Genomic DNA, 21,556 nt, shown 5'->3' with positions numbered 1-21,556 from the left:
AAAAAAATAAAAGGTAAACTTCCCAAATTGAGGTATTTCGATAAGTAATTTTTCTTTTTTCCTCCAGTTTTTTGTGTGTGTCTATGTGTGTGTTTGTGTGTGTGTGTATTTGTGTTTGCAACCTAGAGCTGATGATGAATTGACCTATTTTCCTTGATAAATAGCTTTCATGGGGAACTATTCCAAGTATGTCTTCTTATTAAAAAAGAAATTAAAAGGAACATTCAAAGTAATCTTAAATGAGTAAGTAGAATACAGCCATGCCTTACTGCAGTACAGGATTTGTGAGAATATCATCATAAAGTGTTTTTAAGAAGTCCATTTTCTGTACTGTATAATAATTGCTTCAGGAGGTAAAATTGGTTCCAAATTTCAAAGGATCACTGATGGCACAAAGAGGACTTCAAGAACAAAGAAAAGAGACTGCATGAAAAGCATCTTTATGTGTATTTCAGAAATTATTTGAAAATAAGTATGTATTTGGACTCTCAATTGACTTTGATTTGCTGAGGTTCTCTTTGAAGAGAACAGATAGAACTGTTATAATTGCCTCTCTTAGAGAAGGACTTGATCAGATCTTTGATCCCTGTTACCACTCCATGTATGGAGACTTGATCTGCTATGTAATTTCCACAGAGACCCAATTCTAACATCACCATAACTGTATATGCCACAGGGTAAAAGACAGACTGGACCTGTCTTGTGTATTATGGCATCTAGTTGTTTTTAAGCTGCCATCCTTTAAAGAAATCGTGTCTAATATGATTCCACATTCAACTGTACTTCAAAATTTCAAAGCCCAAAGTCAGCCAAGCAGAAAATTCCTGCCAAAATACAAGGCCTTGTCAGTTTGGGTCTGAAAAGCAAAGCAAGGCACTCTCCTAAATGCCTCAAAGAATTTTATAACATGTTTAAGAGGTGCCATAGAGCCCATGCTCTCCCCTAACTCTGATTCTCTCCTACAACTGTTTTTGAAATATAAAGTGGTTTGCCTCAGCTAGGCAAGAGACAAGGAAGAAGGAATAGAGAATGGAACCTCAATGAGACTAGGAAGAAATTAAACCTTAAATATGTGTATGGGCAAGGGGAAGGAAAGCACTCAAAGATGGGAGCATTTTCCTTTTACTTCTTTTATCACATTTTTCTTTAGCTTCTTGCATCTGATTAATCCAATTTCTTTCTTATATTTTATTTCATCTTTTTTGACTCAATGATAACTTTCCCTGAGATGTTTAAAACCCTTCAGGACCCTCTGCAAAGTATTCACCTTCCTGTTTTCTTCTCCTTTGTTCTCTGAATATCATTAAACCTGCCTCATTCTTGTGCTTGTGAATATGATTAAACTTGACTCTTCCCTGCCTGGCCACCTTTCTTCATCCTCCTCCTGGGGTGAACAAGAAAGTCTTCCCTCAGGTTGCTCCACCTTTTCTTCCATTCCTATTAAATGTTTTTATTCCTAAAGAGATTATAAGAAGGTCTGTTCATTGGTGGCCTTTCCAGGTCTTCTTTCATCTGGAGGGGAACTGCTCCTTTCAGGAGGCCCACTTCCTATCCATTATTAATCAGCATGTGGATCAGGACCATGGGAATAGCAGGGAGCTTGTTAGAAATGCAACATCCCAGGCTCCAACCTAAACCAACTGAATCAGAATCTGCATTTTAACAGGATCCACTGGTGAATCTGCATGTTAACGAGATCCATAGGTGACTCAGGCATGTTTCAAGGTTGGAGGAGCACTACTATAAACCATAAGAATGTAGAGGAGGGCCTGCTGACTATGGATCCTTGAAGTCAGAGGTTTTCACAAAGAGGTGGCAACATTTAAAAGAAAGAGGTGGGAGGCTGACAGTGGGCTGGAGGGAAATGGCTGATGCAATTGCACAACAAAGGTGAGAGTGCTGAGGCTAGGCCACCCTGCCTGCAGGCCTCAACCAGCTGGGAAGAGGACTCAGTCTTCAAGCAGAACAGATTCAAAGGCCAAGTATCTGCCTGGAGCATTCTTTGCCCCCATCAGTATACAAACGTAGCAAACAGGTTTCTGGAAAGCTCAGGACCAAAGACGTTGGTGGCACTAAACCTCAGAAGATCAAAGAATGAAGCAAGGTCTCTCACCAGTATAGCATTAGGCACTTCCCAGCTTGTTCCCTTTGTTCCTTGCTGATGAAAAGGGGATGGAATTGGGAAGTCACTAGGGAAGTTATGAGTGGAGAGTTCTTAAGATCCTTGTAAAATCTGCTCTTTCTTCATCTAAGTTGGGCCAAGATCAGGACTTTTTGTCTGGCTTCCATATTCTGTGTGACAACACACACATAACAAAACCCTCTGTGATTCTGCCTGCCATCTGGCCTCAGACTTATCTTCAGTTACTTCAGGACTCCCAAAGGACCCTGATTTATAGGAGAGGGGAGGACCTCAGATACCAGAGTCATAACACTGGTAATAATTATAACAGAAATAAAAGAGAACACGAAAATGATTATCTTGAAGCGTCAAAGAAGAAAAGCAAAGAAGTTAAGTAAATTATCAGACACGACAATTTAAGATCATACTTGAAACTACACTTTTATCTGCCATATGGTAACTTCAAGAATAAAGAACATCATTTAGGTTTTATAAAACTAAATATTACCATGCCTATACTTCTCAATTTCTAATTTTAGGGGGAAAATCCTTAGAGTCAGGGGTCCCTGAGAATTCCAGAAAAATGTGCCCTGGTTTCTATCATTGATTGGACAAACACACATATCAACAAAGTCAGAGTTCCTATAATCCTATCAGACTCCTTGTCAGGATTTGTGCAGTTCTCAGCCCTGTAGGGACAAAGCAAACTAAGCCAGGGAAGAAGGCCCACCTTAATAGGCTATCATTTGTGGGGCCTAGAAAGCACCTGGGGAACTAAAGAAAGGCTCTCCGTTTTCAGAGAGGCCTTGAGTCCTTCCACCAGTGCTGGCATCAAGACCCTCCCGAAGGAGGGGTCCGGCCCTGGGGCTGACCCCATGGCTTTTCAGCCAGCAATTTCTTCACTCACCAGGTTCCATGAGCAGGAAAGATCCCACCTCCCAAGCTTCTGAGGCCTGCAATAGATCCCACAGCCAGCTTCACTTAACGGGGGTGGCAGATGGGTGGGAAAAGCGGGGTTGGATTGAGTACATATTGCCAGCATCCCCACATTGTCTGCTAACTAGTCCAACAAACAGAGGGAGATTCTGAAGGCCAGAGGAGGCTAAGCCTCTTGTCTGATCCAACTTGGGATTTGTAGAATTCTATAGCATGCAGAATCCCTAAATAATTGAGAAAGGCAGATCACTGACAGCTCTCCCCCTCAGAGAAGGGCAGAAAACAAGTGTTCCTAGTCCCTGTCTGGCTGAGAGTGACCTCTTCTGAGGGCTCCTGTATGCCTCAGGTTTTAAACCCCTCTGATGACTAAGAATTAGCATCCCTGGGGTTCATGGAATTGTCTCCAGAGCTTTAGGGGGTTTGGTTCTTCCTCCTCAAGCAAACATTCTCTCTCAGATGCAGGGATCTTCAATTAATAAACAACTAGAATTTAAGACAGTAAAAGTTCTCCATAAAAATGACTCCATCCCAAGTTGCTTTTACCAGAAGAGCTATGAAGTTGGTGTTGATATCCATTGCCAAAATATGACCTCATAAAGACCACCTTAGGTATAGGAGCCTACCTCAAGGCCTATGGAAATATTTTCAACCATTAGAAAAAGATGTTATTTGCTATTCTCAAATTTGGAATACAGAGGATGTGAATTTGGGCTCCATTTTTTGTGACTCTGCAACCCTATTTGGTATTGGACATCTATGGCAGTTCTTCAAAGTTTGAATGAGATTATTAACAAAATGCACAATGATATGGGTGGGAGACAGAAAATAAAAATGAAAAGAATAAAAAATAAGACAAAGAGAACAATGGACAATGTAAACAACAACAGGATGGGTGGAATTAGAAATTAGATATACAAACATTTGTTCTGCCAATTAATCATTTTGACCCATCAACCGTGCATTCAGTGCCCATTCAATTATCCTATGCACGGTAGATACTTTTTTGTTGGATGAATCAATTGATCCATCTCTAGCTGTAACCGCTTTGAATTAGTGTTGTTACCAACTGTTAACCTACCTTCTAGAATCCTCCCTGGAATTGGACAAAGTTGGTCGGAATGCTTTTGTTTTCTACCCTATCCCTTTTCCTACCCAACTGGCTCCATGAACCTGAAGAATCTGAAGCAAGAAAAGGTTTTATTTAAAGTTTAAAAGAAGAGGGTACTTACATGGAGTACATCAACACTCAGCTGCTGAAAGTTCCGAGATCTCAATTCTTGCATTCGTTTGTTATTCTCTTCATATTTTTCTTCCACAATCTTTCTGTAAATTTAAAGTGAATACAGAAAAATAACCATGAATTGCTAAAACTGTATCTATATTAGACAGATAAGTGTGGTCCCTGTTTCCTCAGGCAGACTGGGGTGTTGGGAAGCCAGGCCATCAGGTCTCTCCCTCATCAAGGTATATGCAGTGCAGCACTGAGTTCATTTCCTTTTAAAGCACACACAAGGATGCTCTGGCTCCTTATTCATCTTTATAAATCCTAAAATGCAGCAAAAAGAGAAGACAGTACTTATCCTTGTGTGTTCTCTGACTGTGATGATGAGAGTATGTGTCCCCAATGCCAGCATGGTGCCTAACACATGCTTATAACTTGAAATCCGCTTTCAGGATGAACAAACACATAGACAAGAAAAAACAGAACTACATATCAAAGAATTTGTGGGAATATATTTGGGAGTCATTGTGTAGGGGAATTTTTCTACAGACACATTTTCTTTTTTTTCTCTGCTAGAGGAGAATTGAGATTAATAGACCTGCTACTAAACTGGAAGAAAGATTTGAGTTCTGATGAACTCAAATTGTGTGCCAATTTATATTTAGATTTTTTGAAAAGTCATTGAACGTCCTTCTAGTCAAATTCTCTTGTCTATAAAATGGGTATGTTATAACCCTTCTGACAATAGCATTATTTTCTAGTTAAAACACATGATCCCCCTTGAATTCTAAAAATGACCATCAGAAACAGTTCCAATTCATTCGTAAAATCAAGACTGAACTTTATTTAAAACCATTGACTTTAAATAAGAAAAATATTACTGTGTCATGTAGAAGATCTATGACTTTTTTTGTACATAAAATACAGTTTCAATTTGAACAATTTGTAATATGCCTGTAAATTATTAAATTTTTCTTTGAAATTTGTTCCTATAGAGATTTAATTTTCCTTTTATCCCCAACCAATGACACGAATCATGGTACTTTGGAAATATTGCCATTTCTGAGGTTTTAGAAACAGATTTGGGGCTGTGAATTGATGCACTGGCTAAAACAATTTATGTGAAAATATTAATATTTTCCCAGTAAATCCCATACTCAAGGTTACAGTGGTTTGCAGAAACCCACTTGTATTGGCTGGCTCCCAAGAGCAGACTGTGTACATATCTTCCCAAATGAACATTAAATGATATCCTGATAGAGCAGGAGACTAGGAGACAGTGCTGAGACTGGATACAGGGGCTTAAAGATCAAGTGCAGATGTTAAAGTAAACAACTCTCAAGCAAAAGCTAACTAGAGGGGCTGATAACCTCAGGCAAGAACTGGCTTCAACTGGCTTGTCAGCTGTCTCTGAACTTTGGCTAATTACAATATCATTTACATTGTGGTTTTAAAGTTTCCCTGCTTTTAAAATCACCAGAACACTTCTGAGACAAGCATATCAAGTATGAAAATGGGAGGAAACACAATTTTAGTAATTACTACCCAAATTCTTAGTAAAAGCCAATCCCTTGGCCTTGAATATTCTTTCCCTCAATTAGTAAGACTAGAAAAGATCTAAGACCACTTCCTCATTAGTAAGACTAGAAAAGATCTAAGACCACTTCCTCTCAGTGTAGATGCTCTTTTTGAGCCTGCCCGCTTTCTTTCCTGAGAGTATACTTTTGCTTTCAATAAAGCTTTCAAAAACTTGGAAAAATTTCCACTTGGAGACCAATAATAACATTAGTAGCTTGAAATTGGCCATGATGGGAGTATTTACATTATAGAAATCAGTAAACAAATCAGCAGTCCCCTTCAAACCCAGAGCTAGTCATTAAACATTTACCAGCATACCACTTCCCATGATGTACTCTGATGGAAATGTCTTTCTAAATTTATTAAAGAAAGTATACGTTAAGGGAAAACACTCTCACAGATTCTTACTTGGTTCATCATGATATTCATTCTAAGCACAAGGACACCGCTAAATCATTTTTCAAATATGTTAACAAGATCACAAAATGAACAGATTTGCATTTCAGATCTTTTCTGCCTCTCCATTTCTTGGTTGGAGTTTCTAAACTACCACAAAGTTGGCAGAGAAAAAAAAGAAGAAAAATCAGGAAATTGGATAATCTACCAACTAATAAATCAGTCTTTGAGAAACTGAAAATCTAGGGCTCTTTGAAATTCCATTTGTATACATGTATTTTTTCTTCAGCTTTATTAAAGTTTAATTGGCAAAAATTGTTTATATTTATGGTATGCAGTATGATATTTTGACATAGGATGCATTGTGAAGTGATTAAATCAAGCTAATAAACACCTATCACTTCAAGTATTTTTTGTGTGAATGGTGAGAATATTTAAGATCTACTCTCTTAGCAACTTTCAAATATACAATATATTCTTATTAACTATAGTCACCATGCTGTACTGTAGATTTCCAGAACTTATACCTCCTGTCTGACTGAAGCTTTGTATCCTTTGACCAACATCTTGCACTCCAGGCCCTCCTACCCTTGGTAACCACCATTCTACTCTCCACTTTTATGAGTTTTTAGGTTCCACATATAAGTGAGATCATGTAGTATTTATCTTTCTATGCCTGGCTTATTTCACTTAGCATAATGTCCTTCAGGTTCAACCATGTTGTTGCAAATGAGATGTCTTTCTTTTTTAAAGGCTAAATAGTATCCCATTGTGTATATTACATCACATTTTTTCTATCCATTCATCCGTTGATGTCCAGTTAGGTGGATTCCATGTCTTGGCTACTGTGAATAATGCTGCAATGAACATAGGAGTGTAGATATCTCTTGGACATACTGATTTCATTTCCTTTGGATAGAAACCCAGAAATAAGATTGTCAGATCATGTGGTGTTCTATTTTTAATTCTTTGAGTAAAGTCCATACTGTTTTCCATAGTGACTATACTAATTTACATTCCCACCAACAATGTGCAAGGATTCCCTTTTCTTCACATCATGGCCAGCACTTGAATTTTCACTTTTTCATGTAAATACTTTAATTACTAGTGATATCTCTCACCAGCAGCATTGCCCTGAGCATAGACTTTTCCCAATGCTTCACCTGACAAAGAACTCTGTTTCCTATATACTTCCTTCCAAAAGCTAACAGTTTCCTGCCAATAAACTCTCCTCCCTATAAATCAGCTAATTTTGGTAGAAGGGATACAGTAAGCACCTAGGAATGACAGTGAAATAGCGAAGCCTCCTTTTCACCCTCGTGCTGAGGTACGTATAAAAGGTGTCAGTGACAATAAGGTTTCATTTGGAAAGTGACTCTATCTTAATCACTCATAACCTCCCTAATATTCAATCTTTCCCTTTATATAAGACTGAAAGCCTGATATTAATAATACCGGGCATTCATTCTATAGCTCAGTAATCATCTTTTGAGTGAATGAATACACAAATAAATATATAATCATATGCATTGTGGTTTCTTTTTTGCTTTTTTTCAGTAAATTCCTTTAGAGGCCAGCTCTGGAAAGTAGCCCATGGTGTGGGGTGCCCAAAGAAAAGGCAGCTTACTTCAGCTTCTTTGCTTTCTCATCAGACGCCTGGAGTTTCCTCAGCCGCATCCTTTCTCTTGGCGTCATTTTCTGCACTTCAGACAGCACCCTCAGAGTGTGTAGGTGGATCTTTTTTCGCCTATAAATAATAAAGATTTCCCACATGCAACCCATCCCAAACATGCTCGGAAAAATTAAACAAATATTTTATAAAACTATCATTATACTACTGAGCGTAAAATCATCTCAAGACAAGCCAGGCAAAAACTAATAAGCTCTGGGTAGGTAATGAGCCAACCAGGACTGTAGTTAATCAGCAGTATTTTTCAAATTAGATTTTTGTTTAAAAGCAAATTATGTAGTCTCCAAATTTCTGATCATTTCATTGCCTATAACTCGTTTTCATAATGTAAGACAAATTAGGATCTTGGCCATTAGAGAGTAAATAGACTGACAGAGTAATTCCACCATGTGGATAAAGGCACACACTCTTTGGAGTTAGGTAGGGTTTGAATCCTACCTCTACCACTCATTAGCTCTGTAGCCTTGAGCAAGTAACTGAACCTCTGAACTGAAGAAAACTTCAGTTTTCTCATCTATAAAAAATGGACTATAGTGAATGTTATATGAGATAACATATGCACAGTGACTGGCACATAAAAAGCATTCCAAAATGGTAGTATTGTAATAACTAAACCTTGTTGACTATGGCTTATACTCCAGGCATAATACAGTGAATATTTTTATGACAGCATGGTATAGTGGTTAATCAAACCAGTTAACAACATTCTCTAGGTTCAAACCCTAACTCCCAGGTTACACTCTATATGACCTTGGGCAAAGTCAGTTAACCTCTCTATAACTATTAAAAAAAAAATAGTTGCTACTTCATAGGGTTGTTCTACATTTAAATAAGTTAATTTATGTAAAGAGCTTATAACAGAGTAAAGCATATGGTCATTATCCCCCAAAATGTTCACCATTATTATTATATAAGAAGCTCTTTTCAGTTAAAGAAATAAGCTTACATTAATCATGCATTGACAAGACTGCAACCATATACTCAATGACATTTGGTTCTGACTTAGTTGGGGCCCAATACTGCAGAACAGCTTTTGCACTCAACTCCTTCCTCAAGAAACACTATGAGAAAATTGTAATGACCATTGTAGGTCGTTCTCATCCCTCTGGAATACCATGCAGACCACAGTCTCTAGGACATGCAATTTTTAGGAATATATATTCTTTATTTTGACAGACCAAATAGATCTCCTTAAAACATAGTCATAGATCTCAAAAATAACACTGACTATTTGAAATCAATATTTCATAATGTGAAATATCCTCCAAACAACTGTATTCTAGTACACTGTTAATTGTAAACAGTGTCAGGCAAACTGTTTCACAACTGTAGTGCAAAATGACAGCTATAATTAGTCCAATATTTTTAAAATAAGATATCTACTACTCTCAACATCTCTAGTTAATAAAGTAAAATTAGAAATTTCAACCTTTCTTGAAAGAATAGATAGTAACCCAAGAAAACTAGGTTATTAGGAGCATGTGTAAAAATTTACCCCCTGAGGTACAGTATATTTGCACTGGAGATCATGCATTAAACAAGACTGCATATCTTTAATGGGCTAGTTTCCTCAGTTTGTATGTGAAGATAGAAAGCAAACACAGTAGAGCTGAGAAACCACTGGACTGGGTGTGGGAGGAGTATATTCACGTTAGATCAGCCTATTGAGGTCTCCCGTTCTCACCCTACACCTCTAGAAAGGAACTGCCATTTTCTTTGGGTCCGTATAAGATTAAATAGATAGTTCCTTCAGCAAAATTATCGATTTGGTGTTTATAAGTAGTGTGCCTGCAGTTGTGCAGTGCACAGTCTGCACAGTTGTACATGGATGTTCTGAATTAATCTAATATTCCAGGCTTTTTCAAGTTATAGCACAAAAATTTTGAATTAGGCAGGAAAGAGAAGTTAGGACAGAAAATAATTATGGTTCTTTGGGAAGCACTCTTTAGTTCTTATATGAGAGGGTGTATATTTCAAGAAAGTGAATTTTGTCTTATTCTCAATTGTCCCAGGACTCCACAATGTTCTCTTTTCAGCAGATACTCTGTCAGTTCACATTAAACAAACAACATGTGAAAGCCATTTATGCTTATTATGGAAGGCTCATTAGCATAAATATTACTAAATGCTTGAGATATTAATTTCTCTATATATTTGCAAGGCAACTGCAGAGCTACCCTGCAGATCTGTAAGCTGTGCAGTGGTTTAAACTTTTATGATTTCAATTTGCTACCACCTGGGGCAAAGAGCTTTAGAACACCCCATTACTGCAGCTCCTTAATTTCTTGGCAAGACTTAAGTGAATTCTAGGATACTCCATGCAGTCAGTTTAGCACTAATAGATTTTTAAAGACAAATGCATTTAACATTTATGCTCGATGGACTTTTTAAAAACAAAGCAATTACTTACATGGCATTAATTATATGAGCGGACTCCTTCTGACAATTCAAATTCTTATCTTCCAGAGTCATTTCTGAGTATCTACACATCAGGTGCTGAAAAAAAGATCAACCCTGACAAAGCTTAAAGACTCCTCTTTAGGGATGAAAGGGCATAAAATTACCAGGTGCCTTTCTGATTCGGGGTATTATTATTGACCATGGTGGGGAGCTTGAAAACAAAGCACACAGTAACAATTTTTCCCTTTATAAAGGATTACATAAAATGACACCATAGCTTATGCAAGAAGATCCTGCAGGGTCAAGTTACTGCCTACCTTCCCATCTTCATCTTGCACTGTTTGCTTTCTCACTCCCTATTGCCAATCATGGGCAAGTCTCTCAGCTCCGAGAATACACAAGCTTTTCCCCACCAAAACAGTCCTTTATAAAATTAATAAAGGGTTGCAAAGTGGGAACTGTGGTAGGGGCCTGAACTCTGCAAAGGTACGTACATAGTTTAAAAAATAACCAGTCATTGTTCCCTAACTTGCTTTCTCAGGAGTCACATAGCTGACAGTCATAAAGATTCTTAGCTTTCTTAATTGTTCCCAAAGATAACCTCACCCTTGTGAAGCCTAAGGCTGGTCTTTGAGATATCTTCCAGGCCCCGCATGCCAGTGGACTGACTGACCCAATCAGACCAGTGGCCCATACCAAGGAACTTACTTAACTGGTCTTGCGACCCCTATCCAGAAACTGACTCAGCACAAGAAGACAATTTCTACACCCCTATGATTTCAAGCTGAACCCAACCAGTCAGTAATATTGATTCCTTAGCTCCCTGCCCACCAAACCATACTTAATGACCCAAGTCTGCAAATTCTCAGGGAGACAGATTTGGGAAATTTCTCCCATCTGCTCACTTGATTAAACTCTTTCTCCACTGCAATCCCTGCTGTCTCAGTGTATTGGCTCTTCTTCTCTGTGTAGTGGGCAATACAACCTGGTTGGGCCGTAACACCATCTCCCAGCCTATAATGGACAATGTCTACACTTGCAAGGCCAGAACTAGGGTTAGGCAAGTGAGGCATTCACCTCAGATGCAAAATCTAAGGGGCGCCAAAAAACTCAGCAACCAAGGTAAATACTATTTTTATATAATATTGTTTTTGTCTAAATTAATTCCAAAAATCTATAAAGAATGCAATTTCAAAAGTTTAAATAAAGACAGGATCCAACCCTGAACTTGCACAATTCTGCCTCATATGTCTCACCCTAATCCTGGCCCTGCTGGATCCTGTCTTTAAACTTTTGATACTTTGTTACCAGCAACTGTTAGTATTAATTTGGATTTTTAAAATATTTCATGAAAATAAGATTTATCTTGATTATGAGTCTTTGGTGTCCCCTTAAACTTTGCCCCAGGACAAGTGCCTCACTTGCCTCACCCTGGTCCCAGCAGATCCCCTTGGGTCCCTTTGGACTTTTTTCCCCTTTAGTACACTCACAGCCCCTTATGCACTGGCTTGCATAAGAACCCTCCTCTCTAGATTTGCCACCAGAGAACACCATCTAATCAGAGCCTTTGAACCAGCTATTCCCAGTGATTCAAACACCATTTCTTAGGCTCTTACCTGGTTGGCTGCTTTCCACAGACTCGCTGATGTTGAAACATCACCTACTCCTTTGACTAGTAAAGCCCCTCTGCCTCCCTTATTTCACAGTGTCCTGTTTACTTCTTTCCTAGTGCTTGTGATATAGTTATTTTTTTATTATTATTTTGTAGAGGTGGGGGTCTGGCTATGTTGCTAGGCTGGTCTTGAACTCCTGGCCTCAAACTATCTTCCTGCCTCTGCCACCCAAAGTGCTGAGATTATAGGCATAAGCCACTGTACTTCACCTAGTTTATTGATTTGCTTATTTTTTCTTGGTTATTGGGTTCTCTCACTAACATCCAACCCTCAAAATAACAGGAAACACATCTGCCCCTTTCATTTTGGTTGCCCCTGTGTGAGCACAGTGCCTGGCACTTAACAAATGAGTACATGTGGTCATCATCTTTGTTTCTTTTGGATTTAGAACTTGGCTGGCTGATGAAAAGGCATGCACATTTTTGAAAGTGGATGATTGATGGCTTTGTGGTTCCTCTTAAAGCTATGCATAAAAGTAGAGGAAACTTGCCTGAGGGATTTGTATTGTAAAGCCTGAAAAGTTAAAACAAAACAAATCATCCAGAAAAGAGATCATTTGCTTGTTTCTTATCACCGAAGGCAGATCATCTATATTAAATTTTCTAATTTGTAGGAAAACAAAATAAACTTACCTAATCAATGAAAAACTATTATTAAGATATATAATGAGATTGGAATAATAAAAGCTAATAATGAAAATCCTAGATTTTAGTATTACTGCAATATTAGTATATTCTTATTCTAGCACTGATATATTTACAAAGTGTTGAGATAAGATCTGTCAACAAGAACTCTAGGGTGGATGTTGGATTTAGGCAGAAAATCAGAATCCTAACTTTCCATTTCCCTTGTCACCAGGGAACTGGATTTCATGTACCTTCTTCTGCAAAGAGATCATCTTGACTAATATTTTCTCAGCTTCTTTTTAATCTTGTTCCTCTTTTCTGGCTGATTCTTAATGCATCTTATCTGCACAGTATACCTTCAAGTCATAGAATGTGTATAAATGCTAATGCCTGTTTCCCAGCATCCCTTTCATTTTAAATACCTGTAGCTGTTCATCAATGTAAGGAATTTTTAAAATTTCAAGAGCAGATGGTCTCAATGAAGGACTCTTGTTCAACATGCTGCAATGTTTAAAAGAAAATTATTTTCAAATGAACTAAAATATAAGTACAATTTAAAATTATTTCTGTGACAACTTATTTATTTCCATACCTTTCCATAATGGCATTTAGTTCTCTTGGATATCTCTCTGGGAGAGAAGGTGTGTCGCCTTCAACAATTTTTAAAACAATGGACAAGAAACTGGAGCCAGTGAATGCATGATTCATGCAGCACATCTCATATAAAATGCATGCCAGCGACCTGAAGACAAAGTCAAAGAATTTAAATATGGAACAAATGTCCTATTTTAAATTTGTTCATCATATAAAACCTCAGATGTGTTGGGGCATTGGCTTTGAGGCACTACCATAAACTTCAGTTGTTGGTTTAAAAACTGCAGTTCCACACTGTTATTTTCCATTTAAATACATGTTTACAAAAAAAAAGTAAAAGATAAAGCACAATGGTAAGACTTAATGATTGCTTTTTGTTTAAAAAGAACAGTTAGCAATATGCTGGCATGTAGTAAAGATTCTAAATATTAAAAAGATGTAGTAAAGAATTTTTGAATTAGTATCTATGAAGGAAAAATAAAATGCAGCTAAACACTGTCTTTGTAAGACAGTTTGTTAATGTCATATATGCAAAATAAAATTTTAATTATATCAGTCTAACCTTCCCTCTAATGTGTATCCAAGCATTTTGAAAAGGAAGCTGGCATTATTTATTGTTTTCCGAATATAATCTATTTGCAAGTAGGGTGGAAGAGCTTGCAGCTCACATTAAAATGTATAATTCTCCCATGGTGAATATGAAACAGAATATTAAAATTCTAGGTAAGTCAAACACTGATTTGGATTAACCATGCAAATCAGTAACCTCTAAACCAGCAGAAAAATCTTCTAAATAACTTTACATCATAAAGAAAACTAGAGAAACTCCTGCCTGAATTTAGTATTAAGAAGTAACTGTACTTCTCTTGAATAATGGGTTATTTTTATCTTATGGGCATTATAAATTATGTAACTGACCAGGTTTTCCCTTTCTTTCTTTCTTTTTTCTTTTTTTTTTTATTAAGACAGTCTCACTCTGTTGCCCGGGCTAGAGTGCTGTGGTGTCACTCTAGGTCACAGCAAACTCAAACTCCTGGGCTCAAGCAATCTTACTGTCTCAGCCTCCCGAGTAGCTGGGACTACAGGGATGGGCCACCATGCCTGGCTAATTTTTTCTATATATTTTTTAGTTGTCCAGCTAATTTCTTTCTATTTTTTTAGTAAAGATGGGGTCTCACTCTTGCTCAGGCTGGTCTCAAACTCCTGAACTCGAACGATCCACCCACCTTGGCCTCCCAGAGTGCTAGGATTACAGGCGTGAGCCACTGCGCCCGGCCCAGGTTTTCCCTTTCATGTGAGTCTCTTGAAAGACTAGAAATAAATTTGTGATTGACCTTGTGTAAGTTATATTTTATGTAATTTTTAACACTGTCCTAAATACAAGGAAGGGAATACATAAATAAATACATATGAATAATATCATTTAAATATAGTGTGTTCATGAAAATGTGCATTTGTAAGAGAATTTTGGATAGATACACTAAGAATGTTTCTGTTCCAGTAAATAATAACAACACTGAACATTTCTTTTTTTTTTTTTTTTTTTTTTTTTTGAGACAGAGTCTCACTTTGTTGCCCAGGCTAGAGTGAGTGCCGTGGCATCAGCCTAGCTCACAGCAACCTCAGACTCCTGGGCTTAAGCGATCCTACTGCCTCAGCCTCCCGAGTAGCTGGGACTACAGGCATGAGCCACCATGCCCGGCTAATTTTTTTGTATATATATTTTTAGTTGGCCAGATAATTTCTTTCTATTTTTGGTAGAGACGGGGTCTCACTCTTGCTCAGGCTGGTCTCGAACTCCTGACCTCGAGCGATCCACCCGCCTCGGCCTCCCAGAGCTAGGATTACAGGCGTGAGCCACCGCGCCCGGCCAACACTGAACATTTCTAATTGGTCAGTATTTCACATTTTATAAAGCACTTACATATATATCTCAATGGAACCTCATAACTTCCTAGTGAAATAGAGCCCATATCATATTTTTCCCATTTTATAGATAAGAAAATTGGCTCAGAGAAGTTACGTGACTTGGCTAAGATCACTAGGTGGTAAATGGCAGAACTGACTCTTGAATTAAGTCATTTATCTTTCCAAATCCTGAACTATTTACACTAAAGAATGCTAGGAAGAAGAGAGATATTAGGAAAATTTGCATGATATCAACTAGAACATTTAAACATTGCAAATGACAAAAATTATTTGAAGATCAATGAATTTATATACGTATATGTACACAATGTTATTGGATGTATACAGACTATTAAATGGTATTTAATACCATTAATACCAATAATAGTAGGACTATTAAATGGTATCCAGTATAGTAGCATTTACTTAGATTTCTATCCCAGATAAAAATTTCCTTCAAATAAAGGTGAAATAAGATGTTTTTAGCCACACAAAAACAGAGAATATATTATCAGCAGGAAAGCACCTAAAAAATCCTAAAAAGGAATTTTTGTAACAGAAAAAAAATGATCTCAGGCAGAAACAAGGAGTACAAGAAGAAATAAAGAACACCAAAAACAGTCATTTTGTGAATATGTATAAATGAATATTAACTCTACAAAATAATATTAACAATATCTTGTGCAGTTTAAAAATTATATAGAATAAAAACTAATGACAAAAAATGCAAAAGACATATGGGGGAAATAGAGGCAAAGTATTTCAATGTTCTAGTATTACTGGCAAAGTGGTAAATGTAATAATTTTTACAAGACTGTAATAAGTCAAGGATGGATATTATAATTGCTAGGATTATCACCAGAAGAATAGTAAAATAATGCATAACTGACAAGTATACAAGTACTAGAGGTAAAAAAATCAAATTACAAAATTTAAGCCAAAAGAAAGCAAGAAATGAGAATAAAAGGAACATAAGACAAGTGGAATATATAGAAAGCAAAAAATAAGATGGTAAATAAAATACAAATATAATTATACTAAATGTAAATGGACAATACTCCAATTAAAAATACTAAATTATCAAACTAGATAAAAAGGTGTATTTTGCTCAAAAAACAAATCTTAAATATAAGAACTGGGAAAATCCTGGAGTAGAGCAGGACTGCAACTTGGAGTAGAGACTCAGTTAACCCACAGTCCTATATAATGTGAAGAAGAAATAAGAAATTAAGAAATCAGAATTTTTTGGAGTTTTTTGTTATTGCAGCAAAGCTAATACACCCTCCCCCTACTTAAAAGCCTTCATAAGTTTCTCTTCCCTGAGAAGATAGAGTCCAAGCTCCTTAGCATGGTTTACATGGGTTACTCACCATCTGACCCCTGTCCACTTCTTCAGTCAAATTTACCACCACTCCCTCCTTGCCACACACACACACTTTGCCTTCAGAAGATACTAAGCTTCTCTTGCTTCCATATCCTTACATACAAAGCCCTCAGGGTCTTTCAGGAGTTAAAGAAGGCCCAAATCATTTGCAACTATTTTTAAATTCCCAGTGTATTTTTTTTCCTACACAGTCTGCTCCTCCTTCTCCCAGTAAGCAGCCCCCACCTTTGGTCATTGACACTGGTCCTTTTGCCTGAAATGCATTTTGTCAAACTCTTCTTCATCCTTCACCATCCTAAGCAGGCATCACCCACCCTCTAAGAGTGTAGCTGATGCTCTGCACCCCCAGCAGTCAATCACTCCCTCCTTTACACATTAGAGCTTTGTACTGCACTGTAACAGCATGTAGCAATTTGTTTATATGTCTGCCAATCCTTTGAGGACAGAAACCAGAATTTATATATTTTCATATCTCTTTCTTTCTGCAAACACCACCCCAGGGGCCAGAGGGAATAAGGCTAAAGGTATTAGATATCCTGGTAAACTGACTTTCTGGAGTGGAAGGAGAAGCTCTATTTGCAGCATTTATCAATTTCCATGGTGTAAATACCATGGCTGATTTCAAATTACCAATGTGATGTTACCAAACACTAAGTTGAAAAGAGATGTGAATAGTTGGCTCTTGTGAGCTGGAATGAGCTGGCTCCAGCAAACCACTGAATTATGTGAATGATGGAGGGATGATACTGGAGTCACATGATGGCCCAGGTTGGGATATGGGTTGGGGGGAAGGAAGTGAAGTTAGCAGAAGTGAAGGGAGATTTCTAAAGCACAGGGAAAAGTTGCTGGTCCAGAGGTTCTTAACTAAGGTCCAGATTCTTGGATTCTATCCATCAAATGGACCAACAAATAGAGTGCCAGCAGCTTTCCTGGCATAAGGAACTTCTCTGAAGCCATTTATTGGGCCTTTTTAAATAAAGAAAATAAATACTTCCAGCTTGCCATAACGGAGGGACAGACTAGAGGCTGCTTCTCAATTCCTGCTTGCTGTCCTCCTGATAAAGCCCTATTCTAGTCACCAACACTGCATAACAAATCATCCCAAAATTTAGTGTCTTAAAACAACAGTAATTAGCAGATGGAGAGATGGTCCAGTTGCGCTCAAGCTCACGCTGCTGGGGCCCTGCTGCCCCATCCACTGCAGCCCCCACCCTTGCCGGAGCCCTGCAGCTGGCCCAGAAAGTGGCCCCCCACATAGACAGCCCTGGGACAACTGCTGCTGCCCACCTACCGTTGACACCACCATCTTAGCAACGTGAGAGAGACCAGGGAGGACGCAACTGGAACTAATGTTTCAGTCCCACGCCCACTGGGTTATGATTCAGGAGTGGGAATGGTCTCTCCTTTAACACCACCAGGAAGCTCAATTTGGCCAGAAGGCTCCCATAGCCAGCGGAGGGCAATTTTCATTACAGCAATATCAGATGGGGGGCTTTAATTCACAAGGATGGCTGCAGGTTATTACTGGGCTTACACAAATTGGGATCCTAATGCGGATGCAGATGGTGTGAGAATAAATCATTTCCAAAAGTGTATTCTGGCAGGCCTCTGGAGGGGAGTGCTTAGACAGAAGAGTTTAAACAAGGTCCAAGAATTATAACAGAAAGCTAACGAAGATCCCTCTGAATTTTTGGAACGCATCGATCAGGCATATTGGAAATATACAGATGCAGATCCAGAGGTCCCTGAAAATTTGTACATAGTTAGTATGACTTTTATAGGACAGAGTGCTTCAGATATAAGGAGGAAGCTAGCTGCAGTGTGTGGAAGTAGCAATGGGCATGAATCCCTCACAGCTTGTTGATATCACCTTTAAAGTATATAATGACAGGCCGGGCGTGGTGGCTCACGCCTGTAATCCTAGCACTCTGGGAGGCCGAGGCGGGTGGATCGCTCAAGGTCAGGAGTTCGAGACCAGCCTGAGCAAGAGCGAGACCTCGTCTCTACTAAAAATAGAAAGAAATTATCTAGCGAACTTATATATATAAAAAAAAAAATTTAGCCGGCCATGGTGGCGCTTGCCTGTAGTCCCAGCTACCCGGGAGGCTGAGGCAGTAGGATCGCTTAAGCCCAGGAGTTTGAGGTTGCTGTGAGCTAGGCTGACGCCACGGCACTCACTCTAGACCAGACAACAAAGCGAGACTCTGTCTCAAAAAAAAAAAGTATATAATGACAGGGAAGAAAAGAAACTGAAACCTATGTGTGTTCTGTTAGGTGCACAAACCATGGGTCCTTCAAGACAGTCAAAAGGAAAGGGTAGAAAAAGTCACCCTAGGTTGCAGTACAATCAGTGTGCTTTTTGTGAAAAGGGCGGATATGAGAACACTGCCCGAAATTGCAAAGGGCTCCAGGTAACAAGAAACTCCCAGGAGAGCAAGCGGCTTTTCAATTCCAGGACTCAGATGACGAATGAGGAGGCCTGGGGCTCCACGCTTCACTAGTGGCTCTAATCCAAATATCCCCACAGGAGCCCCAGGTGCAATTGACAGTTGGGGACTCGATTAGTGGACTTTTTAATTGACACAGGAGTGCCGCCACCACCAAGCCAAGTAGGCAGAAGCAGTCCAGCCCTGCCCCCCGTTGGCTGCCACCCAGGCCCCCTGGGACCAGCGGGGCATGGCACTCCATAAGTCAGGTCAGGGGTGGGGGCCAGGCAGTGGCAAGGCAGCCACACTCATTGCTACAGGCCCAGGGGGCAGGCCCCAGGGAGCCTCTGCTAGAGCTATCATTGCCTCCACTACCTCTGCCAACTCCAGCAACCCCAACATTCCCCGTGGCCATGCTGGACCTGGGGGAGCAGCAGGAGTACTGGGAGCTGTTCCAGAAGCAGCAGAAGCTCACCTTAGAGGGTACCGCCAAGCTCCTGCTGGACACCTTTGAATATCAGGGCCTGGGAAGCATACAAGAGGCTGCCACTGTGGACCAGTTCAGTTTGAAGTTTGGGCCTCAGCAGACTTGCACATCATTGCAGCATTTGCAAAAGCAGCTACCAAAAAGTGAGTAAGGCTGTATAGGCTGATGGGACTAAAGAACAGGAATTGATAATAGGAAAATGTGTGTTCTCTTTGATTCTAACTGATGCTATTTGCTTCTGTGACTGTGCTTCCTTTTAGTTGTTTGATAAATATAGTTAATCAGAATGAAAAACAGGTATAAGAGCAAGGGTAACTCCATGATAGGCTAGGCTTCCTGGATGTGAGAAGCTAACAGCCTAGTTCTGCTTCTGTATATATTGTGTGTCTGCTTAAGCTTAGGTAAAGCCATGACAGGCTTGGGGAGATAAAGAAAGACCCCAGAGAGTAAAACTGCAAGTCACTTCCTGATGTACCGGCGCCCCCGACTGCATGAGGCATCATGGGTTAAAACAAAATGCAAGGAAAAAGTACTGAGGAAAAGCGCTGAGTCCAGGACCTGGAAAAAGGGGGAACCAATCAGGGGCAGGGTGAAATATAATGCTGGAGAAAAAAGAAAAAAAAAGGGAACAGGGCGTGCTGCCAGAGTATAAAAGACATGCGTCCACGCTGCGCGGAGTCCCGGCCCATGGAAAGAGACCACTGCGTTGGTGCTTGGGGCTTGGACCCTAGCTCGAGCTAGTCAATAAAACTCCTTTGCCTTTTTGCAGCCTTAGTGACTCTGTCTTTCTGTTCCTGGGGCCGAGGGGAACCGGCTCTAACAGGACCCCGAGACATGCAGAAAGAATTTAAATTCCCCACACCAACAAGTACAGATTCATGCAGGATCTACGTGCCATTAATGATATTGTACAAGTGACTATGAATGCCACTCAGTTGCATTTGAATGACAGGATCCTGAAACTAGGATGACCTCACAGCACTAACTCTCCTACCCTGTCCAGTGAGAGCTGAGCAAGGGACGTGCAGAACCTGCGATTGGACCAGGGAATGAGCTTGGGGTCTTAGTACAGATGCTGGGAGACATCCCATGGCCAGTAGCACACTTGTCAAAACAACTGTACAACACTGTGAGAGGTTGGCCCCCTTGCCTCTGGGCAGTCGCAGCTACTTGTGACTTGTTATTAAAGACTGTGTCTACTCTCAATCCTGCCACCTTGTTACCAACTGAAGAGAATGAGCCTTTACAGCATGACTGTTTAGAGATTCTGGACGCTGTCTATTCTAGCAGGATGGATCTGTCAGATCAGCTGATGCCAGAGCCAGATTGGGATCTTTTCACCAATGGGAGCAGTTTTATGGAAAATGTACAACAGATAATGAAGGGCTGGATATGCGGTGGCCACGGAATGATAGGTACTGGAAACAATGGCCCTGTTGCCTGGGACTTCGGCCCAGAAAGCTGAGCTGATTGCTTTAACCAGAGCTCTTCAGTTACCCAGAGGGAAAAAAAAAAGGTAAACATTTATACAGCCTCTGAATATGCTTTTATGATTGTACATGCTCATGGTGCCATTTGGAAGGAAAGTGGGCTCCTGACAGCAGGAAATGATATTAAGTATGCCACAGAAATAATGGCCCTGATACAGGCCATGACTGAGCCCAGGCAGGTGGCCATCATGTACTGTTCTGGTCACCAAAAAGGGAGACACTTATGTTGCAAAAAGAAATCAGGCTGCTGGCAGAGCTGTTAAGGAGGCCTAAAGGTGATCTATTCCTCGGAGCCTTGATACCCCAACTAGACTTAGATCAAAATAACCCCCCCCTTAAAAGTAAAGACTGGGGCTCTGACATTTGGGATGGCACAGCTAAGTGGAGACAGCATTCTCGTGGACTCGTTCTCCTACCCAAAGCCTTGGTTTGGCCTCTTATGAGTCACCCACATGAATGTACACATTATGGGTGTGATGCCTTAATGGATTTGTTGGGACCTCATTTAAGAGGACCTCATTTGCAACAGACTATTTATGTGCTCAGAATACTCCAAAGACAGAAAAGTGACCTGTTCCACAAGAAACTTAACATGTGGGGACCTACCCTTTCAATGATTGGAAA

At 39.6% G+C, this 21,556-nt stretch overlaps 1 protein-coding gene across 8 annotated transcripts in view; it reads right to left on the bottom strand.

Annotated features, from left to right (window-relative positions):
- Positions 1 to 21,556, bottom strand: part of NEK11 (NIMA related kinase 11) — a 237,768-nt gene that overhangs the window by 135,047 nt on the left and 81,165 nt on the right. For all 8 annotated transcript variants that reach the window (XM_045538613.1, XM_045538625.1, XM_045538634.1 and 5 more), the window contains 5 exons: positions 13,236 to 13,385; positions 13,066 to 13,144; positions 10,355 to 10,440; positions 7,882 to 8,001; positions 4,288 to 4,381 (listed from right to left, as the gene is read on the bottom strand). In XM_045538613.1, the coding sequence (XP_045394569.1) occupies positions 4,288 to 4,381; positions 7,882 to 8,001; positions 10,355 to 10,440; positions 13,066 to 13,144; positions 13,236 to 13,385 (529 nt within the window). The remainder of the gene's footprint in view (positions 1 to 4,287; positions 4,382 to 7,881; positions 8,002 to 10,354; positions 10,441 to 13,065; positions 13,145 to 13,235; positions 13,386 to 21,556) is intronic.

Source organism: Lemur catta, chromosome 1, assembly GCF_020740605.2.
Source record: "Lemur catta isolate mLemCat1 chromosome 1, mLemCat1.pri, whole genome shotgun sequence".
NCBI classification, from domain to species: domain Eukaryota; kingdom Metazoa; phylum Chordata; class Mammalia; order Primates; family Lemuridae; genus Lemur; species Lemur catta.
The sequence above is the reverse complement of the archived record's forward strand: the minus strand, read 5'-3'. Positions and strand labels throughout refer to the sequence as shown.